Source organism: Trachypithecus francoisi, unplaced genomic scaffold (assembly GCF_009764315.1).
Source record: "Trachypithecus francoisi isolate TF-2019V2 unplaced genomic scaffold, Tfra_2.0 Lachesis_group14, whole genome shotgun sequence".
Lineage (NCBI taxonomy): Eukaryota > Metazoa > Chordata > Mammalia > Primates > Cercopithecidae > Trachypithecus > Trachypithecus francoisi.
Window position 1 is genome coordinate 58,932,209 of NW_022681459.1, and position 22,039 is coordinate 58,954,247.

Sequence of the window (22,039 nt, forward strand, 5' to 3'; positions counted from 1 at the left end):
CCACCATGCCCCACGCCCCGTCTGGGCATTATTTTTTTTTCTAAAACAGTTTCTCACATAAAAAAACGCTGAAAATGAAACGGGCTTTTCTTCTGGAAATGTAGCTGTCTTAACTGGGCTTCACTGAGGACAGAGCCAATTTTCTGAAGATGGCAAAATGTAAAATGGGAAGAACTCGAGCTATTGGTGATGATATCAAGCCCAGAAATTAGCAGCTCTGGAGCCTTGTTAGATATTATTAATGTGACGTAATCAAGTATCTGTGTTGTTTAAAAAAAAAAAAAAAGGAAGGGGACTGGGTACGGTGGCTCACACCTGTAATCCCAGCACTTTGGGAGGCTTGTGGTTAATTATATCAAGAGTTTTGCTCAGGGAAGGTGATCACTTGTGGTCAGGAGTTCGAGACCAGCCTGGCCAGCATGGTGAAACCCTGTCTCTACTAAAAATATAATAACTAGCCGTGCGTAGGGGCATGCACCTGTAATCCCAGCCACTCAGGAGCTGAGGCAAGAGAATTGCTTGAACCCAGGAGGTGGAGGTTGCAGTGAGCCAAGATGGCACCGTTGCACTCCAGCCTGGGTGACAGAGCGAGAGTCTGACTCAAAAAAAAAAAAAAAAAAAAAAAAAACCATGGCCGGTTGTGGTGGCTCACGCCTATAATTCCAGTGTTTTGGGAGGCTGAAGTGGGTGGATCATGAGGTCAGGAGTTCAAGACCAACCTGGCCAACATAGTGAAACCACATCTCTACTAAAAATACAAAAATTAGCCAGACATGGTGGCAGGTGCCTGTAGTGCCAGCTACTTGGGAGGCTGAGGCAAAGAATGCTTGAACCCGGGAGGCGGAGGTTGCAGTGCACTGAGATCATGCCACTGCACTCCAGCCTGGGCGACAGAACAAGACTCTTTGTCTCAAATGAAAAGATTTAAAAATTGGCCGGGCGCGGTGGCTCAAGCCTGTAATCCCAGCACTTTGGGAGGCCGAGGCGGGCGGATCACAAGGTCAGGAGATCGAGACCATGGTGAAACCCCGTCTCTACCAAAAATACAAAAAATTAGCCGGGCGCGGTGGCGGGCGCCTGTAGTCCCAGCTACTCAGAGGCTGAGGCAGGAGAATGGCGTGAACCCGGAGGCGGAGCTTGCAGTGAGCCGAGATCGCGCCACTGCACTCCAGCCTGGGCGACAGAGCGAGACTCTGCCTCAAAAAAAAAAAAAAAAAAAAAAAAAAAGAAAAGATTTAAAAATTAGAATAAAAATTAAAAAATGGAAGGGGTGTGTGGGGAGCTTCAGGGCAACGCTCTTTCTGCTGCATGTACTTGTTTCAGACAAGTTAGGACTTTCCTGTAAGTTTGTGGGAGGCACAGCTTAACCCATAACACATCTCTATGGGAGCGACTGTCAAAAGCAAAGAGTCAGGTTCAAGGGACTCACCTGGAGGGTTTTCCCGCTCCCTCCCTATGCACTGAATATTTACCGTGGGCCTTGACTGTGCCTGGGCTTGTGCTAGAGATGTTCGAGTCAGGCAGGATGGACTGTGGGCTTTGATGCATGTGCCACACCACAGCCTGGAAATAATCTGTGCAGCCGGGCACAGTGGCTCACGCTTGTCATCCCAGCACTTTGAGAGGCCGAGGCAGACATATCACCTGAGGTCGGGAATTTGAGACCAGCCTGGCCAACATGGTGAAACCCTGTCTCTACTAAAAATACAAAAATTAACCAGGTGTGGTGATAGGCGCCTGTAATCCCGGCTACTTGGAAGGCTGAGGCAGAAGAATCGCTTGAGCCCAGGAGGCGGAGGTTGCGGTGAACCAAGATCGCTCCAGCCTGGGCAACAGAGTAAGACTCTGTCTCAAAAAAAAAAAAAAAAAGAATTGCTTGAACCCAGGAGGCAGAGGTTATAGTGAGCCAAGATGTGCCACTGCACTCCAGCCTGGGCAACAGAGCGAGACTTTGTCTCAGAAAAAAAAAAAAAAAATCACGCAAGAGTGGGAACAGGTGACTCAGAGTCCCACCCTCATGTGTTTATGGAAGGAATGTACTTAAAGGGCTGAAATGCAAGGTAGGCAATTCTGAGTGCCGACAAGGATGGTAGGAGAGGAGACAGAGGGTCTGGGGAGGGCAGTTTAGCTCCAGCTAAGGCCGAGAATGGCTCTCTGTGGAGGGAGTGACCTTTGAACTGTGCCTTGCATGACTGGTGGGAGTTGGAGAAGAGGCTGTGCAGAGGGGCTGTTCCAGGTGGGGCACAGGGTGCACACAGTCTTGTAGGTGGGAGGAAAGGGTCGGGCAGGTACAGGAAGGAGCTGAGCTCAGCTGGAGCGAGGGGTGCATGCCATGAAGGGTGGTGTGGCAGTTTGAGAAGGCCAGCAGGAGCCAGTAAGTAATACAGTTCAGAAATTCTTACTGTAATGGGAAGACTCTTAGGAGCATCTTTTAGTGTACATTTGTTAAACAAGATGCCAGCTACTGAATATTCTGGCTAGTTATGGTTTTGTCATAGTATTCTTTTTTTTTTGAAACGGAGTCTCGCTCTGTCACCCAGGCTGGAGTGCAGTGGCCAGATCTCAGCTCACTGCAAGCTCCGCCTCCCGGGTTCACACCATTCTCCTGCCTCAGCCTCCTGAGTAGCTGGGACTACAGGCGCCGCCACCTCGCCCGGCTAGTTTTTTTTGTATTTTTAGTAGAGACGGGGTATCATCGTGTTAGCCAGGATGGTCTCGATCTCCTGACCTCGTGATCCGCCCGTCTCGGCCTCCCAAAGTGCTGGGATTACAGGCTTTAGCCACCGCGCCTGGCCCATAGTATTCTTAAAATGGTTAAAGAGTCCGGGAGAGGTGGCTCACGCCTATAAATCCAGCACTTGGGAGGCTGAGGTGGACAGATCGCTAGAGCCTGGGAGTTCGAGACCAGCCTGGCCAACACGGGGAAACCCAGTCTCTACAAAAAAAATACAAAAATTAGGTTGGTGTGGTGGCACTCGCCTGTAGTCGCAGCTACTCAGGAGGCTCAGGCAGGAGAACTGCTTGAACCCGGGAGGCGGAGATTGCAGGGAGTCGAGATCGTACCACTGCACTTCAGCCTGGGTGAGCAGAGTGAGAACCTGTCTCAAAAAAACAAAAACAAAAAATGGTGAAAGAGTGTCCTCTTAATGTGTGCGATGTACATTTCGTCTGTGTGTTAACTTTTAGGGAAGAAGGAGGGGCCAGCGTCAGTGACGTCAGTGACACCGAGGTGAGCGTGGGCGTCGCCAGTGGTGCTCCGTCAGTGCCTATGGTAGGTACAGCCTGAGATGGCCCCTGAGGGACCGTTTGTCCGCACGGTGGGAGAGAGGGACACCTGAGGATCTGGCTAAAGCGCCTGCGTCACTTGCTTAGTGAAATGTGGATGAGGATGTTTGGCCCGTCTGTCTCGGTGGGCTTGGGGTCTCACGCCTGGGAGCGTGAGGCCTGGGGAAGCACTGTGTGAGAATCGTGCATAGCCTTCCTGGTCTCCAGTCACTACTCTTCTATCACCTCCAGGTAGATGTCAGTGGCTGGTGTGAGGTCACCCACTAAGATGCTTGCTTTAAGTATAACGTGTGAACCATGCAGCCTGGACGGCGGTGGTTTGGGGGTCCCCAGGCCGCAAGCAGGATTCATCAGGAAATCACGGCTGTGGAGGCTGAAATCACATAGTGGAAACGAGAAGTCCCCTGAGCCATTGGCGTGGCTCCCTTGTCTGCAGATGTGAGGGGTGTGGGATCGGCTCACGCTCTGGGGTGCGGCTCCCGTGGCCCCCATGTTTGCGGGTGTGAGGGGTGTGGGATGGGCTCATGTTCTGGGGTGTGGCTTCTGTGGCCCCCGTGTCTCCAGGTGTGAGGGGTGTGGGATTGGCTCATGCACTGCGGTGCGGCTCTTGTGCTTATACTGTCATCTTGTTGTGACTGCTGAGGTTCCACTGCTGAGGTTCCACGTGCACCGTGACCGATCACCTAACAGCAGTCCTTTATACAGCACCTTGTAGCTTCCAGAGAGCGATTCTATTTATTGCTTGTTGACCCTGTGACCTGGGTGTTGTCATCATCCTGCCAAAGGCCAGGTTCACAGAGGGAAGTGACGGGCTGTGTGGAGAGAGGTGGCACTTTAGAAGTAGTATCACCCTGGCTTTGAATCAGGGCACCAGGACTCCCTTGAGTCTGGTTCCTTTTCTTCTCTTCTCTTCTCTTCTTTTCTTTTTTTGAGACGGAGTCTTGCTCTGTCACCCAGGCTGGAGTGCAGTGGCGCGATCTCGCTTACTGCAAGCTTCACCTCCCGGGTTCACGCCATTCTCCTGCCTCAGCCTCCCGAGTAGCTGGGACTACAGGCCCATACCACTACGCCTGGCTCATTTTTTGTATTTTTTTAGTAGAGACAGGGTTTCACTGTGTTAGTCAGGATGGTCTCGATCTCCTAAGCTCGTGATCCACCCACCTCGGCCTCCCAAAGTGCTGGGATTACAGGCATGAGCCACCGTGCCTGGCCTCTTTTCTTTTCTTTTCTTTTCTCTTCTCTTCTCTTTTTTCTTTTTTTTTCTGACAGTCTTGCTCTGTCACCAAGGCTAGAGTGCAATGGTGCGATCTTGGCTAACTATAACCTCTGCCTCTCGGGTTCAAGCAATTCTCCTGCCTCAGCCTCCTGAGTAGCTGGGATTACAGGTGTGCGTCACCGTGCCTGGCTAATTTTTGTATTTTTATTAGAGATGGGGTTTCGTATGTTGGCCAGGCTGGTCTTGAACTCCTGACCTCAGGTGATCCACCCGCCTCGGCCTCCCAAAGTGCTGGGATTGTAGGCATGAGCCACCGCACCCAGCTAAGTCTGGTTCTTACACAAGCTCTTTTTTTTTTTGTGAGATGGAGTCTCGCTCTGTCGCCCAGGCTGGAGTGCAGTGGCGTGATCTCGGCTCACTGCAAGCTCCGCCTCCCGGGTTCACGCCATTCTTCTGCCTCAGCCTCCCGAGTGGCTGGGACTACAGGCACCTGCCACTGTGCCTGGCTAATTTTTTGTATTTTTTTTTTAGTAGAGACGGGGTTTCACCGTGTTAGCCAGGATGGTCTCGATCTCCTGACCTTGTGATCCGCCTGCCTTGGCCTTCCAAAGTGCTGGGATTACAGGCGTGAGTCACCGCACCCGGCCAGAAGATTGTCTTAAGTACAACGTGTGAGTTGTACAGGCCAGATGCCTGTGGTGTGGGGGTCACCAGGGTGGAGAGGCAGCCTCCTGTAGCCTTCCTGGTGTGAGCTGGGGTGGGAGCCTTGAATCTTGGGCTGCCTGAGCAGTTTGAAAACTAGACTTTTCAGAGCAAACCGAGGTCTAGAGTCCTCTTGTAACTGTTATAGCTCCGAGTCCCACAGTGGCGCTGACAGGCCTGGGACTGCAGCCAGTCTGTCTGTCTGATCTGAGCATCCGTCCCGTGCCAGGCATGGAGCTGGGCCCTGGGCACATAGCAGTGAAGAAGAAAGCAAGCCAGCTCCCTGGCCCCCAGCAGGGACAGCAGGTGCTTAATACAGAGCTCTGGGGTGCCGAGGGGTCCAGCACCTGGTTTGGAGGGTCAGGGAGACTTAGTGGAGCAAGCGACATTCATTTATGCTGGCAGATGAGCGGGAGGCAGCTTAGCCAGGCAGAGAGTGAGGGCAGCGTGCTGCAGGCGGAGGGACACAGTGTGTGTGAGGCCTGTGGCAGGAGAGAGTGTGGGCGGAGAAGCCCAGGGTGGCAGAACAGAGGGTAAAGGAGAAGGTGGTGTGAGGTGGACCTGGAGAAGCAGGTGAGGGCAAGGGGTCTGTGTGTTTAAGTACCATGGGGAGTCATGGGGGTTATTAAATGGGAGTGATGTAGTCAGATAAACACTTTTTAAAAAAAAAAAATTTTATTTATTTTATTTTTATATTTATTTATTTAATTAATTAATTTATTTATTTATTTAGAGATGGAGTCTCGCTCTATCACCCAGGCTGGAGTGCAGTGGCACAATCTCTGCCCACTGCATCCTCCACCTCCTGGGTTCAAGTGATTCTCCTAGCTCAGACTCCTAAGTAGCTGGGATTACAGGCACGTGCCACCACGCCTGGCTAATTTTTTATATTTTTAGTAGAGAAGGGGTTTCACCGTGTTAGCCAGGATGGTCTCGATCTCCTGACTTCGTGATCTGCCTGCTTTGGCCTCCCAAAGTGTTGGGATTACAGTCATGAGCCACTGCGCCCAGCCTATTTTTATTTTTTGAGATGGAGTCTTGCTCTGTTGCCCAGGCTGGAGGGCAGTAGCACGATTTTGGCTCACCACAACCTCTGCTTCCCGGGTTCAAGTGATTCTCCTGCCTCAACCTCTTGAGTAGTTGGGATTATAGGTGCGCACCACCATACCTGGCTAATTTTTGTATTTTTAGTAGAGACGGGGTTTCACCATGTTGGCCACACTGGTCTTGAACTCCCGACCTCAGGCGATCTGCCCGCCTCAGCCTCCCAAAGTTTTGCGATTACAGGCGTGAGCCACCACGCCCAGTCCAGATAAACACTTTACGGTCACTCCGCAGTTACAGAGGGGACTTGAAGTAGGGAGACATGCAGTGCCTGGAGGGACATGGGACAGGCATGCCGACCCCCACTCACCCATCGGAAGTCGGTCCAAGGCCCGAGGGTTCCCTTCTCAGGGCAGCCCTCCCCAGCTGCCTTGCCTCTGGCTCTCAGAGCCCCGTGTGCCCCTCCTTTGTGGCTCCTGGCACTTTTGCAGTTGAATACTCCCGGGTGGCGACTTGCTAGCTGCCTGTTTCTCCCACCAGACCAGGGTTTCTCAGCCTTGGCACAGTTGACATTTGGGGCTGGATGACTGGTTGTGAGGGGTCATCTGTGCAGTCGGATGTTGAGCGGCATCCCTGGCCTGGACATGTCCGACGCCAGAGGCACCCCCCAGTCATGACAACCAGACTGTCTCGAGACAGTGCCAGGTGTCCCCTGGGAGATGGACTCACCCCTGGTGGAGAACCACTGGCAGGGTAAGATCGAGTGTGGAGTGGGGCGTGCTGTTTAGAGGATTCCTTGGGTTTAAAGGAAAGTGAGTTGTTGAAGTTTTGTAGCTCTGATACCTTGATCTCTTCCAGGATTATGGCAGGAAAAGTCAAATGGGTCACTGATATCGAGAAGTCAGTGCTGATCAATAACTTTGAAAAGAGAGGATGGGTCCAAGTGACAGAGAACGAGGACTGGAATTTTTACTGGTAAGCACGCGCAGCAGGGCTGGGTTGTTTGTCTGAGACTCGCGTATCGGTTTTACTAATTCCAGTGCCCTGCAGCGAGTGGCCTCAGAGCTGGCGTCTCCCGTCATTGTGCTGTCTCCCCGCACACATTTTTCCTTAAGGCTGTTTGTGAGAGAATGTGTTGTGGTGTGTTCCCACGTCACTGTGTTCAACCTGCGGTATGAAGCCTGGGGTGTCGCAGCTCAGCAACCCTGTGGGGAATTTGGGTGAGAAACAAGAGCCTCAGCCCTCCCCTTCCAGTGAGCATGCATTATAGTTGGGCCAGAGGACAGGACAGTCTTGCTCTGTCACCCAGGCTGGAGTGCAATGGTGCCATCTCAGCTCACTGCAGTCTCCGCCTCCTGGGTTCAAGTGATTCTCCTGCCTCAGGCTCCCAAGTACCTGGGATTACAGGCGCCACCACACGTGGCAGGTTAAAGATGGCCATAGGCCAGGGCATAGAACTCTTGGGCACAGTGGCTCATGCCTGTAATCCCAGCACTTTGGGAGGAGTTTGAGACCAGCCTGGGCAATATACTGAGACCCTGTCTCAAAAAAAAAATTAGCTGGGTGGTGGGGTGCCTGGGTGCAGTGGCTCATGCCTGTAATCCCAGCCTTTTGGGAAGTAGAGGCAGACAGATCTCTTGAGCCCAGGAGTTTGACACCAGCCTGTGCAAATGGTGAAACCTCATCTCTACAAACAAATACGAACATTATCCAGGCGTAGTGGTTCGTGCCTGTAGCCCCAGCTACTTGTGAGGCTGAGGTGGGAGGCTTGCTTGAGCCCAGGAGGTCAAGACTCCAGTGAGCCTTGACTGTGCTACTGCACTCTAGCCTGGGCAACAGAGCGAGACCCTGTCTCTAAAAGAAAGAAAGAGAGGCCGGGCGCGGTGGCTCAAGCCTGTAATCCCAGCACTTTGGGAGGCCGAGATGGGTGGATCACAAGGTCAGGAGATCGAGGCCATCCTGGCTAACACGGTGAAACCCCGTCTCTACTAAAAATACAAAAACTAGCCGGGCGAGGTGGCGGGCGCCTGTAGTCCCAGCTACTCAGGAGGCTGAGGCAGGAGAATGGCGTCAACCGGGAGGCAGAGCTTGCAGTGAGCTGAGATCCGCCACTGCACTCCAGTCCGGCGACAGAGCGAGACTCCGCCTCAAAAAAAAAAAAAAAAAAAAAAAAAAGAAAGAAAGAGAGAGAGAAAATAAAGATGGCTACAAAGTTCTTGCCACTGCTTCACTCTAAAGTTGAGGTCTTTGTCATTTCCTCGTGAAAGACTCTTTGGCCACATTGACCAGTGGAATACAGTAAAAATCACACAGGCCTGGGCCCAGGCCAGTTCCTCTGTTGGAAACATGCGAGTGCCCTGAGCTGTCCTGTGAGAAGGTGCCATCCTCAAGCCCTTGTGCCACAGCAGTCACAGGTAGGTTTTGTACATGGCAGTGCAGCTGTGCCCACTTTCCAGCCTCCAGCTAGGCCAGTCAAGGTGCCAGACATGAAGAAAACCTTCTGGGACCCCCAGCTCATCCCATCGACTGGCTCTAAACTTCTGAATAACCTCAGTCGGTACCACAAAGAGGAGTAGAATTGCTCAGCTGAGGCTTGCTTGGTGGCACAAGCCTGTAATCCCAGCACTTTGGGAAGCCAAGGCAGGCGGATCATGAGGTCAGGAGATCGAGACCATCCTGGCTAACACAGTGAAACCCCATCTCTACTAAATATACAAAAAATTAGCCAGGCGTGGTGGCGGGCACCTGTAGTCCCAGCTACTTGGGAGGCTGAGGCAAGAGAGTGGCTGGCATGAAGCCAGGAGGCGGAGCTTGCAGTTAGCTGAGATCGCACCACTGCACTCCAGCCTGGAGGACAGAGTGAGACTCTGTCCCAAAAAGGAAAAAAAAAAAAAGTGCTCAGCTGAACACTGCCCCAATTCTCAGCCTTCCAATGTGCTGGATTATAGGCCGGCATGGTGGCTCATGCCTGTAATCCCAGCACTGTGGGAAGCCAAGGCAGGCAGATCATCTGAGGTCAGGAGTTTGAGACCAGCCTGGCCAACATGGCAAAACCCCATCTCTACTAAAAATACAAAAATTAGCTGGGCGTGGTGGCGCAAGCCTGTAGTCCCAGCTACTCAGGAGGCTGAGGCAGGAGAATGGCTCGAACCTACGAGGCAGAGGTTGCAGTGAGCCAAAATCATGCCATTGCATTCCAGCCTGGGCAACAGAGTAAGACTCCATCTCAAAAAACAAACAAAACAAAACCAAAATAAAACGAAAGTGTTGGATTACAGAGGTGAACCACTGTGCCTGGCCAGCTCTTTACTTTGAAAAACTGATAAATAAAGGGAAGGAATCAAGCACTGATTCTGTGTTTTGTGTATGCACTGAACTGTTCTTGAGGCATCTAGATTGTTGATGAAGGGGAGGTTGTCCCTATAGAAGTATTCCTGCCGTTGCCAAGCATGGTGGCTCATGCCTGTAATTGCAGCACTTTGGGAGGCTGAGGCAGGAGGATCAGTTGAGTCCAGGAGTTTGAGACCAGCCTGGGCAACATGGCAAAACCCCGTCTCTACAAAAAAAACTATAAAAATTTAGCTGGACACAGTGGCTCCTTCCTGTAGTACCAGCTACTTGGGAGGCTGAGGTAGGAGGATTGCTTGAGCCTGGGAGGCCGAGATCACACCGAGATCAAGTCATGACACCCCAACGTGGGCAACAGAGTGAGACCCTGTCTCAAAAATATATAAATACGTACATACATACATACTTTTTTAGTTCTGATAATTATATAAAATAGGATATCACATAATAGAACATGGAGTCTTGAACCATTAGAGAATCTTACAGAAATGCTTTGGATGAACTAATATGATGTCTGGGAATTGGTTCAGAACATGCCAGTGCTGAGTGAGGTGGAGGTTCAGACTAAACGAGACTGGCCACGTGCTATTAACTGGGGAATGGGGCAATGGGGGTCCCTCAACGCTTTCTCTCTCCTTCTGAGTGTGGTGGAGGTTTTCCATAATAAAAAGTCAAAAAAGATTCCCTTTATTCTAGCCATCTTGGAATCCACAGCAACCCTTTGGGGGCTCTGGGCACCTTCTCTAGGGTGGTGCTGTGGGGTGGGGGTAGGCTGGGGGCACAGGGACCACCGTGCAAGAGGCTGGGGCCACTTGCCATGTTTTGTGACTCTGGCTCTGGGTGGGGCCAGCTCTTCCTCCGTACCCCTTCCCTGCTTCTCAGCAGGTGTGGTGAGGACGGGCGTATGGCAGGGAGACCGTGGCTTTCTCAGAGGCTTAGAAGGAATCCATTTCTCTTTCAACTCTGTTGTCCCAGACTTGCACCTTCAGCAGACTCTCCAAGCATATCAAGTACTGACTCAGGGACCGTAACTAACCCCTGTGATTTTGTTTTGAAAGGGTCCTTGACCTTCCTGAATTTGGGTACAGATGCTGTTTAAATGAGTTTCCTGACTTCAGAGTCTGAAAAGGGTATATTTGTTGACAGTGTTATCATTAATCCGTGTTATCACTAATCAGTAAACATCTATTGAGCCCCTGCTCTGGGCCAGAGAGGGAAGCAGCTCAGGGTACAGAATCAGCACAGCTCCTGGCCCTCACACAGCTTGGGTCCTGGCCTGTCCCTGGGCACCTGTTCTGTGCTGCTATGGACTGGGCAGCCCCTGGCTCAGGTGCCGGGGGATGTGGGAGTAGTGGGGAAGGGTGCTGAAGGTTCAGGGTGTTTGCAGGGACGGGAACAAGGGCTCCTGCCACACAGACGTCACTACGCAGCATCTGTCCTGCTCATCTCTTTCAGGATGAGTGTGCAAACCATCCGAAATGTGTTCAGCGTCGAAACTGGATATCGGCTCTCAGATGACCAAATAGTCAACCATTTTCCAAACCACTATGAACTGACCCGGAAGGACCTGATGGTGAAGAACATCAAAAGATACAGGAAGGAGCTGGAGAAAGAAGGGAGTCCCCTGGCAGAAAAAGATGAAAATGGAAAATACCTCTATCTGGGTTTGTGCCTTTTCCACTGGCTCATGTTTTCAGTACACAGCTGAATTGTTTCTTTGGGGCACGAGGCGCTGAGGTGGTGACTGTTGGCTTTGATGCATGAGTATGTCCACGCGAGTTGTGGTGGCACCTGTTTCATTTCAGGTGTCTCCAGAATGAGGGAGCAGGAGGGGCCTGAGTTTGGGATCCTAGTTACTGTGAGTGCCTTGGGAATTGCCTGGCATGGACTTTTTTTTCTTTTCTTTGAGATGGAGTCTCACTCTGTCACCCAGGCTGGAGTGCAGTGATGTGATCTTAGCTCACTGCAACCTTCTCCTTCCGGGTTCAAGTAATTCTCCTGCCTCAGCCTCCCGAGTAGCTGTGACTCCACGTGCCCGCCACCATGCCTGGCTAATTTCTTTTTGTATTTTTAGTAGAGACGGGATTTCACCATATTGGCCAGGCTGATCTCGAACTCCTGACCTTGTGATCTACCCGCCTCGGCCTCCCAAAATGCTGGGATTAGAGGCATGAGCCACCACGCCCAGCCGGCATGGACTTTGTGTAAGCCAGAGGATGCCCTCAGTACTCGGCCCGGGGAAACACTTCTTGAGCCACAGGCTGCCACGAGGGCTCATGACTATGCCTGGCTATACCCAGGGAAGACAGTGTGTCCCTGTCCAGTCCGGGATAAAAGCTGGACTGAATAGTTTCAGATTCCTTCACAAACCTGGGCAGAATTCTCTAACTGACCTCCCTGGGTGTCAGTTTCCTCATCTGCTAAATGGGAATTATTACAGGGTTTATTTACAGGAGCTCCCAGGTAGCCGTGGGGATTGAAAAATACAGGTTTGTAAGGTGCTTAGGTAGGCTCTGTAAATGTAACTTCTGAGTGTTGCCCAGCGATTGTGCAGCAGAGGCCTTTGTTCTGTTAGCTGCTGGGTTGCGGTGGGGGGCACTAAGCCCATAGACCCTGGAAAGGCAGGGGCAAGATCTTTCTGTTCATGGCCACTGCTGGGCTGGCCGCTTACCAGCACTGGGTATCTTTGCTTTGCAGACTTTGTTCCTGTCACCTATATGCTGCCTGCTGACTACAACCTGTTTGTAGAGGAGTTCCGGAAGAGCCCATCCAGCACCTGGATCATGAAGCCTTGTGGCAAGGCCCAGGGAAAGGGCATCTTCCTTATCAACAAGCTCTCACAGATCAAAAAGTGGTCCCGGGATAGCAAGACGTCTTCGTAAGTGTGGGCAGCCACGTGCTTTGTGTGCCAGTTCCCAGTTCACTGTTTGATGCCGTTCTGCGGTCTTTGTGGTTTTCTTTCTTTTTTTTTTTTTTTTGAAACAGTCTCGCTCTGTTGCCCAGGCTGGAGTGCAGTGGCTGGATCTCAGCTCACTGCAAGCTCTGCCTCCCGGGTTCACGCCATTCTCCTGCCTCAGCCTCCCGAGTAGCTGGGACTACGGGTGCCCACCACCACGCCCGGCTAGTTTTTTGTTTTTTGTTTTTTTTTTTGAGGCAGAGTCTTGCTCTGTCGCCCAGGCTGGAGTGCAGTGGCCGGATCTCAGCTCACTGCAAGCTCCGCCTCCCGGGTTCCCGCCATTCTCCTGCCTCAGCCTCCCAAGTAGCTGGGACTACAGGTGCCCGCCACCTCGCCCGGCTAGTTTTTTGTATTTTTAGTAGATACGGGGTTTCACTGTGTTAGCCAGGATGGTCTCGATCTCCTGACCTTGTGATCCGCCCGTCTCGGCCTCCCAAAGTGCTGGGATTACAGGCTTGAGCCACCGCGCCTGGCCTGTGGTTTTTGTTTGCTTTTTTGACAGAGTCTTGCTCTGACCCAGGCAGGAGTACAGTGGCGCAATCTCAGCTCACTGCAACGTCTGCCTTCTGGGTTCAAGTGATTCTCTTGCTTCAGCCTCTCGAGTAGCTAGGATTACAGGCACGCGTCACCACGCCCAGCTAATTTTTGTATATTTTTTAATAGAGTTTTTTTTGTTTTTATTAATAGAGATGGGGTTTTGCGGCCGGGCATGGTGGCTCATGCCTGTAATCCCAGCCCTTTAGGAGGCCGAGGTGGGTGGGTCACGAGGTCAGAAGATCAAGACCAGCCTGGCCAAGATGGCAAAACTCCGTCTCTACTAAAAATACAAAAAAAAAAAATTAGCTGGGTGAGGTGGCAGGTGCCTATAATCCCAGTTCCTGAGGAGGCTGAGGCAGGAGAATCGCTTGAACCCAGGAGGCAGAGGTTGCAGTGAGCTGCGATCGCGCCATGCACTCCAGCCTGGGTGACAGAGTGAGACTCTGTCTAAAATAAAAAAGAGAGGTGGGGTTTTTCCCTGTTAGCCAGGCTGGTCTCGAACTCCTGACCTCAGGGTGATCCGCCCGCCTCGGCCTCCCAAAGTGTTGGGATTACAGGCGTGAGCCACTGTACCCAGCCTGTTCTGTGGTCTTTGGCCACGAGCCACGCAGCCCATGCTTGCTTTTGCAGGCGTGTGTCATCTGTCACATGGCGTCACAGTGGGGTTCTGTGGCTGTCTTCGTGTGATTAGTCCCAGACTCTGCCCAAGGCAGGCCATGAAGAAGGGTGAGGATCATGGGCCAAGGCCTGTAGCCGGTTTTCGATTACAGGCTGGTGTGAGAACCACTCAGTCGTGGTGGTTCTGAGGCAGCAAGGCACCTGCCGAAGTCTTGGGACTTGGGGTCCTGGGTTTGAAGCCCAGTCTCACACAAACTGGCTAAGCATGTTTTGTTCTTCAGACTGTCCGTGTCTTACATTCTCCATCTGAGTAAACTGGGGACACCAGCAGCACCACTGCCATAGGGTTGTGGTGGGGATGGAACAACTTAACACATGTGAAGTATGAAGCATCTGGGAGGAGCTGGGCACAGCCGAGCAAGCGGTGGGGCAGTGGCCTCATGGCAAGCTCAGGGGCCTGGGTCTGCTGGCTTCTCTTTGTCTTTGTTTTATCTCAGCTGCTCAGAAGAGCCTGGGGCCCACTGGGGGCAAAGCTCCTTCTGATCCTTTTCCAGTGGGGAGATGACTCACTTGTCAGGAGTTCCCAGGGTAACGGGAGACACCTTCTCATTTTATAGTATGTTTACTTTTTTTTTTTTTTTTTTTTTTTTTTTTTTTTTTTGAGACGGAGTCTCGCTCTGTCGCCCAGGCTGGAGTGCTGTGGCCAGATCTCGGCTCACTGCAAGCTCCGCCTCCCGGGTTCACGCCATTCTCCTGCCTCAGCCTCCCGAGCAGCTGGGACTACAGGCGCCCACCACCTCGCCCGGCTAGTTTTTTGTATTTTTTAGTAGAGACGGGGTTTCACCGTGTTAGCCAGGATGGTCTCGATCTCCTGACCTCGTGATCCACCCGACTCGGCCTCCCAAAGTGCTGGGATTACAGGCTTGAGCCACCGCGCCCGGCCTTTTTTTTTTTTTTGAGATGGAGTCTCACTCTGTCATCCAGGCTAGAGTACAGTGGTGCAATCTCAGCTCACTGCAACCTCCACTTCCTGGGTTCAGATGATTCTCTTGCCTCTTATATAAATATATAAATATATATATTTATATATAAATAAAAATTGGCAGACTGACACTAGCCCATCATCACCCAAAGGCCATCGTTTACATCAGGGTTCACTCTTAGTGTTGTCCATTTTGGGAGCTTAGACAAATGTATAGTGATATGGATCCACCATTATTTTATTTATTTATTTTTTGAGATAGAGTCTCGCTCTGTTGCCCAGGCTGGAGTGCAGTGGCAGGATCTTGGTTCACTGCAGCCTCTGCCTCCCGGGTTCAAGCGATTCTTCTGCCTCAGCCTCTCGAATAGCTGGAATTACAGGCGCCTGCCCCCATGCCTGGCTCTTTTTTGTATTTTTAGTAGAGACAGGGTTTCATCATGTTGGCCAGGCTGGTCTCGAACTCCTGACCTCAGGTGGTCCATCTGCCTCGGCCTCCCAAAGTGCTGGAATTACAGGCATGAGATACCACGCCCGGCCAGATCCACCATTATAGTAACATACAGAGTAGTTTCGCTGCCCTCAAAATCCTCTGTGCTCTGCCTGTTTATCCCTAGTCTGTGGCAACCACAGATATTTTTACTGTCTTTAGTTAGTTAGTTAGTTACTTATTTATTTATTTGAGATGGAGTCTTGCTGTGTCACCCAGTATGGAGTGCAGTGGTGCAATCTCAGCTCACTGCAACCTCCACCTCTCGGATTCAAGTGATTCTATTTATTTATTTATTTATTTTTTGAGATGGAGTCTCGCTCTGTCGCCCAGGCTGGAGTGCAGTGGCGCAATCTCGACTCACTGCAAGCTCCGCCTCCTGGATTCACACCATTCTCCTGCCTCAGCCTCCTGAGTAGCTGGGACTACAGGTGCCCACCACCATGCCTGGCTAATTTTTTGTGTTTTTAGTGGAGACGGGGTTTCACCATGTTAGCCAGGATGGTCTCGATCTCCTGACCTCATGATCCGCCCGCCTCGGCCTCCCAAAGTGCTGGGATTACAGGCATCAGCCACCACGCCCGGCCAGGTTAAAGTGATTCTAATGCCTCAGCCTCCTGAGTATCTGGGATTACAGGCACACACCACCATACCCGGCTAATTTTTTTTCTTTGTAGTAGAGACAGGGTTTCACCATGCTGACCGGAACTCCTGACCTGAAGTGGTGCACCTGCCTCGGGCTCCCAAAGTGCTGGGATTATAGACATGAGGCACCGCTCCCGGCCGAAACTCTAATTTTTTAATTTTAATGAAGTCCAGCTTATCAGTTATTCCTTTCTTGGATTGTGTCTTCGGTATTCCATCTTTTGCTGTCTAATTTTTACTTTTTCTACCATATTTAGGTTTGTGTCTCAATCTAATAAAGAAGCCTATGTGATCTCTCTCTATATCAACAACCCGTTACTAATTGGCGGGAGGAAGTTCGACCTGCGCTTGTACGTTCTGGTGTCCACGTACCGTCCGCTACGCTGTTACATGTAAGCATCCCTGAGGTTTTGGTTCCCTCTTGATTGTGTTTTTACCCAAAACATCTTTCTTCTTAGCACCATTGTGAGGTTTGGTGAAACAGTGCATGTGCGGTGCCTGGCACGGGGCAGGGATTGAGGGAAGTAAGAGCAGTCAGGCCTGATGCTAATGTGAGTCATGTAAATCACACACACAAAAGCAGCTCTTTTTAGAGAATGAAGTGGTGTCTTTTCTTTGTGTTTCTCCTCAGAGTTTGAATTAATCTACATTCCCACCTAGGTATAAGCTTGGGTTTTGCCGGTTTTGCACAGTGAAATACACCCCGAGCACCAGTGAGCTGGACAACATGTTCGTTCATCTCACCAACGTCGCCATCCAGAAACACGGGGTGAGTGCGTCCTTTCATTCGTGCTTACAGAAATGGACTGACTTTCAGGCCGGGCACTGTGGCTCACACTTGTAATCCCAGCACTTTGGGAGGCTGAGGCGGGTAGATCACCTGAGGTCAGGAGTTGGAGACCAGTCTGCCCAACGTGGCAAAACCCCATCTCTACTAAAAATATAAAAATTAGGCCGGGCGTGCCGGACATAGTGGCTCACGCCTGTAATCCCAGCACTTTGGGAGGCCGAGGCGGGTGGATCACAAGGTCAGGAGATGGAGACCATCCTGGCTCACACGGTGAAACCCTGTCTCTACTAAAAATACAAAAAATTAGCCGGGCGTGGTGGCAGGCGCCTGTCGTCCCTGGCGTGAACACAGGAGGCTGAGCTTGCAGTGAGCCGAGATTGCGCCACTGCACTCCAGCCTCGGCGACAGAGCGAGACTCCATCTCAAAAAAATATATATATATATATTAGGCTGGGTGTGGTGGCTCATGCCTGTAATCCCAGCACTTGGGAGGCCAAGGCGGGTGGATCACCTGAGGTCAGGGGTTCAAGACCAGCCTGACCAACACAATGAAGCCCTGTCTCTACTAAAAAAAAATACAGAAATTACCATGGTGGCTGGTGCCTGTAATTCCAGCTACTGGGGAGGCTGAGATAGGAGAATCACTTTGAATCGGGAGGCAGAGGTTGCAGTGAGCCAGGATAGCACCATTGTACTCCAGCCTGGACAACTGAGCGAGACTCTGTCTCCAAAAAAAAAAAAAAGACCAACTTTATGGGTTTCTTTCTTCTGTTTTTGCAAGAACAGGGTGGGTATAGGAGTGATACTTGAAGAGTATCCTGGTCTAAGGCCTGGCACTGATGGGACTGGGAGGCTCCAGGCATCAGATCAGGTGGGCTGGCATGGGGCGCATCAGCTGAATGCCCGGGGCTGTGGGGGGGCACCTGGAGAAAGAAGGCAGCAGGCTCAAGCCCTGCCTTTCTTTTTTTTTTTTTTTTTTTTTTTTGAGACGGAGTCTCGCTCTGTCGCCCGGGCTGGAGTGCAGTGGCCGGATCTTGGCTCACTGCAAGCTCCGCCTCCTGGGTTCACGCCATTCTCCTGCCTCAGCCTCCCAAGTAGCTGGGACTACAGGCACCGCCACCTCGCCTGGCTAGTTTTTTGTATTTTTTAGTAGAGACGGGGTTTCACAGTGTTAGCCAGGATGGTCTCGATCTCCTGACCTCGTGATCCACCCGTCTCGGCCTCCCAAAGTGCTGGGATTACAGGCTTGAGCCACCGCGCCCGGCCGTAGCCCTGCCTTTCTAGTTCTGTGGCCTCGGGCAAGTCAGTGTAACTCTCAGAGCCTCAGTTTCTCCATTTATAAAAGGAAGTCGGGCCGGGCGCGGTGGCTCAAGCCTGTAATCCCAGCACTTTGGGAGGCCGAGATGGGCGGATCACGAGGTCAGGAGATCGAGACCATCCTGGCTAATACGGTGAAACCCCGTCTCTACTAAAAAATACAAAAAACTAGCCGGGCGACGAGGCGGGCGCCTGTAGTCCCAGCTACTCGGGAGGCTGAGACAGGAGAATGGCGTGAACCCGGAGGCGGAGCTTGCAGTGAGCTGAGAGCCGGCCACTGCACTCCAGCCTGGGTGGCAGAGCAAGACTCCGTCTCAAAAAAAAAAAAAAAAAAAAAAAAAAAAAAAAAAAAGGAAGTCGTAGTATTACCTGGCGAGACTGTGGGAGGATGTCATGAGGTGACTTCTGTTTAGACTGTCCCTGAGGTACCCTGCCTCAACTTACAATTTTTCAAGCGTCCAGGGTTGTGAAAGCGACATGCATTCAGTAGGAACCGTACTTCAAGTACCCATGCAGCCATTATTTTTTCTTTGAGTACAGTAGTCAATAAATTACCTGAGGTATTTTTACACTTTATTATAAAATAGGCTTTGTGTTAGATGATTTTGCCCAACTTCAGGCTATTGTAAGTATTCTGAGCATGTTTTAGATAGGCAAGGCTATGATATTCAGTAGGTTAGGTGTATTGAATGCACTTTTTTTTTTGTTTTTGAGGTGGAGTCTCACTCTGTTGCCCAGGCTGGAGTGCAGTGGTGCAATCTTGGCTCACTGCAACGTCTGCCTCCCGGGTTCAAGTGATTCTCCTGCCTCAGCCTCCTCAGTAGCTGGGATTACAGGCATGCGCCACCATGCCTGGCTAATTTTGTATTTTTGGCAGAGACGGGGTTTCCTCCACGTTGGTCAGGCTGGTCTCAAACTCCTGACCTCAGGTGATCTGCCTGCATCGGCCTCCCAAAGTGCTGGGATTAGAGGCCCCTGGCCAAGTGCGCTTTCTTTTTTTTTTTTTTTTGAGATGGAGTCTCGCTCTGTCACCCAAGCTGGAGTGCAGTGGCCGGATCTCAGCTCACTGCAAGCTCCGCCTCCCAGGTTCACGCCATTCTCCTGCCTCAGCCTCCCGAGTAGCTGGGACTACAGGCGCTCGCCACCTCGCCCGGCTAGTTTTTTGTATTTTTTAGTAGAGACGGGGTTTCACCGTGTTAGCCAGGATGGTCTCGATCTCCTGACCTTGTGATCCGCCCGCCTCGGCCTCCCAAAGTGCTGGGATTACAGGCTTGAGCCACCGCGCCCGGCCCCAAGTGCGCTTTCAATTGATGATAGTTTCAACTTGCTTTGGGCTTATCTGGACATAACCCCACCAAGGGGCATCTGTATGCATTGAGCACCTATGTGAGTTGGTTCCCTTCTGAATGCCCAGGACACAGAGATAGGCAAAGCCTACCTTAGTACCTACTCTCATGGATCGCAGAGCTTCCAGGGGAGATAGTCATCAGCTGATCACCCTGATGAACATGAAGTTACAAACCGAGCTGCTTACTCTGAACGTGAAGAACACACATCTAGAAGAGCATGGAACAAAAGAAGCCCCTCGTCCAGTGGTTGGAGAAGGCTTCCCTGCAAAGCAGTGCTGGAGCCGAGATCTGAAGCCTGAGTTGGGATAATCCAGAGGAGGCAGGGAAGGTTCCAAAGTGGTGGGGACAGCATGTGCCCAGGCCACTGCCAGAGCGAGCATCACAGGGGCTGAAAGGACGCCAAGGTGGCGGGAGCCCCTGGCGTGAGGACAGTGGATGGGGAGGGACTGGAGAGGCCAGCGGGGGCAGACACACAGGACTCTGTGGGCCCGGTTCAGGTTTGGGGCTCTCATTTCACCCCAACACAAACCAAAAGTCTCGTTTCTTTATGATAGACTCTTTGTTTTGAGTCTTCTTTGAATGGAAGCCTTGGATGCTCTGATCTTTTTTCTAATTTGAGGAGAAAGAGAGTGAGTATTGGTATGAAATATGCATTTCTGAAGAAGCTGCTGAAGAGTGTGTTCAGACGAGGCTGGACTCGGTCCTCCGCCCATCACTTACCTCGGTGTGACGCGGGCAGCTCACCAGCCCTCCAGGCCCACAGCTGCCAACAGGAGCCAGGGGTTCATCTCGCTGGTCTTGGGATGACGATGGCCACCGTTTACCGGGCCCACGTGGTTTCCACATGTGGCTGGCCTAACTCACTTCCCCTTCAGGTCTTCCTGAGAGCAAACCAAGCAAGTGTCAGTTTTACAAATTTTATTTTTTATTTATGTCTTTATTATTATTAGTTTTTTTAGACAGAGTCTTGCTCTGTCACCCAGGCTGGAGTGCAGTGGCACGATCTTGGCTCACTGCAGCCTCCGCCTCTCGGGTTCAAGTGATTCTCCTGCCTCAGCACCCCAAGTAACTGGGGTTATAGGTGCGTGCCACCACACCTGGCTGGGGTTTTTAGTAGAGACGAGGTTTCACCACGTTGGCCAGGCTGGTCTCGAACTCCTGACCTCAGGTGATCCTCTCACCTTGGCTTCCCAAAGTGCTAGGATTACAGGCGTGAGCCACCGTGCCTGGACTTTCTTTTAAAATGTGGTTAATTCTCCTTTTATCTGCTTTGAGTCAGTGGTGTTTGCTCGAGCAGTTAGTAGGCCGATTTTGTTTTAGTTCATGGTTCTCACTTTATACTTAGAAAATGAAATTGCAGTCTCCTAACAATGTAATACATTTGGGTATTTTCTAGCCCTTTGCCTTCAAAGGCAAGCATTGTATGGAGAATTAATTTTCAGGGATGGCAAAACAGGAAGAGCTCAGAACTGGCTCAGAACATTTGGGCTGGGGGCCCAGCCCCATCCCAGCCCAGGAGGAAAGCTTGGCCAAGTAACAGCTCTGAGCCCGGCCTCCTCTGTGAAATGGAATGATAATGGCAACTTCTCAAGGTTGTTGGAGAGTTATGCGTGTGGTGCTTTTACACTGCAGTGTGCAGCCCAGGCGTGTCTTAGGCTGGCTTCCCCAGGAAAGACTGAGGTAGAAGTCAGCAAGCTGATGTCACTGCAGTGGAGGCCTCCGCCCACCCCGGGGCACTGTGGAGCGGGGGTGGCCCTGCAGAGCTGTCCCGGAGGGAGCAGGGCCTGACACATGGCGTCAGCCAGACATGATATGCTGTTGACCTTGGGGAGGCTTTCACCCTGGATTAGGCGCTCCCTCAAGCCAAGGGCACTCCCAGTGAGGGTGAGTCTCAGCTGGAAGAACGAGTGCCTTGGTCTTGAAGGGTATCCCGGCAGCACTCCACAGCCTGTGCTGTGAGGCATAAATGATTAAGCCTGAGAGTCTTAGGGAGATGAGCATTTAAAAATACCCACGTAAGGCCAGGCACGGTGGCTCACAGTGCAGTGAGCCGAGATCATGCCGTTGCACTCCAGCCTGGGCGACAGAGAGAGACTCTGTCTTAAAAAAAAAAAAAAAAAAACCCACATAATAGGAGGCCCAGGTGGCCAGGCACAGTGGCTCATGCCTGTAATCTCAACACTTTGGGAGGCCAAGGCAGGAGGATCACTTGAGGCCAGGAGTTCGAGACCAGTCTGGGCAACATAGTGAGACCTCTTCTCTAAACGAATTTAAAAATCAGCCAGGTGGCTGGGCGCGGTGGCTCAAGCCTGTAATCCCAGCACTTTGGGAAGCCGAGACGGGCGGATCACGAGGTCAGGAGATCGAGACCATCCTGGCTAACACGGTGAAACCCCGTCTCTACTAAAAAATACAAAAAATTAGCTGGGCGAGGTGGCGAGCGCCTGTAGTCCCAGCTACTCGGGAGGCTGAGGCAGGAGAAAGGCGTGAACCCGGGAGGCGGAGCTTGCAGTGAGCTGAGATCCGGCCACAGCACTCCAGCCTGGGCAGCAGAGTGAGACTCTGACTCAAAAAAAAAAAAAAAAAAAAAAAATCAGCCAGGCATGGTGGCACATGCCTGTAGTCCCAGTTACTTGGGAGGCTGAGGTGAGAGGATCGCTTGAGCTCAAAAGGTCAAGGCTGCAGTGCACCAAAGTCATGCCACTGCACTCCAGCTTGGGGGACGGAGTGAGACCCTATCTTAAAACAAAACGGAAAGTAGCT

At 51.6% G+C, this 22,039-nt stretch overlaps 1 protein-coding gene across 7 annotated transcripts in view; it reads left to right on the top strand.

Moving 5' to 3' along the window:
- Positions 1-22,039, top strand: part of TTLL1 (tubulin tyrosine ligase like 1) — a 47,182-nt gene that overhangs the window by 7,280 nt on the left and 17,863 nt on the right. The window contains exons 2-7 of one of the 7 annotated variants that reach the window (XM_033233710.1): positions 3,187-3,271; positions 7,106-7,222; positions 11,051-11,259; positions 12,293-12,473; positions 16,078-16,212; positions 16,481-16,589. In XM_033233710.1, coding sequence (XP_033089601.1) covers positions 7,110-7,222; positions 11,051-11,259; positions 12,293-12,473; positions 16,078-16,212; positions 16,481-16,589 — 747 coding nt within the window. In that variant the 5' untranslated portion in view covers positions 3,187-3,271; positions 7,106-7,109. Of the gene's footprint in view, positions 1-3,186; positions 3,272-5,068; positions 5,173-6,509; positions 7,001-7,105; positions 7,223-8,533; positions 8,662-11,050; positions 11,260-12,292; positions 12,474-16,077; positions 16,213-16,480; positions 16,590-22,039 lie in introns of those variants that run through there. The other 6 variants (XM_033233712.1, XM_033233709.1, XM_033233713.1 and 3 more) reach the window with 6 other exon arrangements.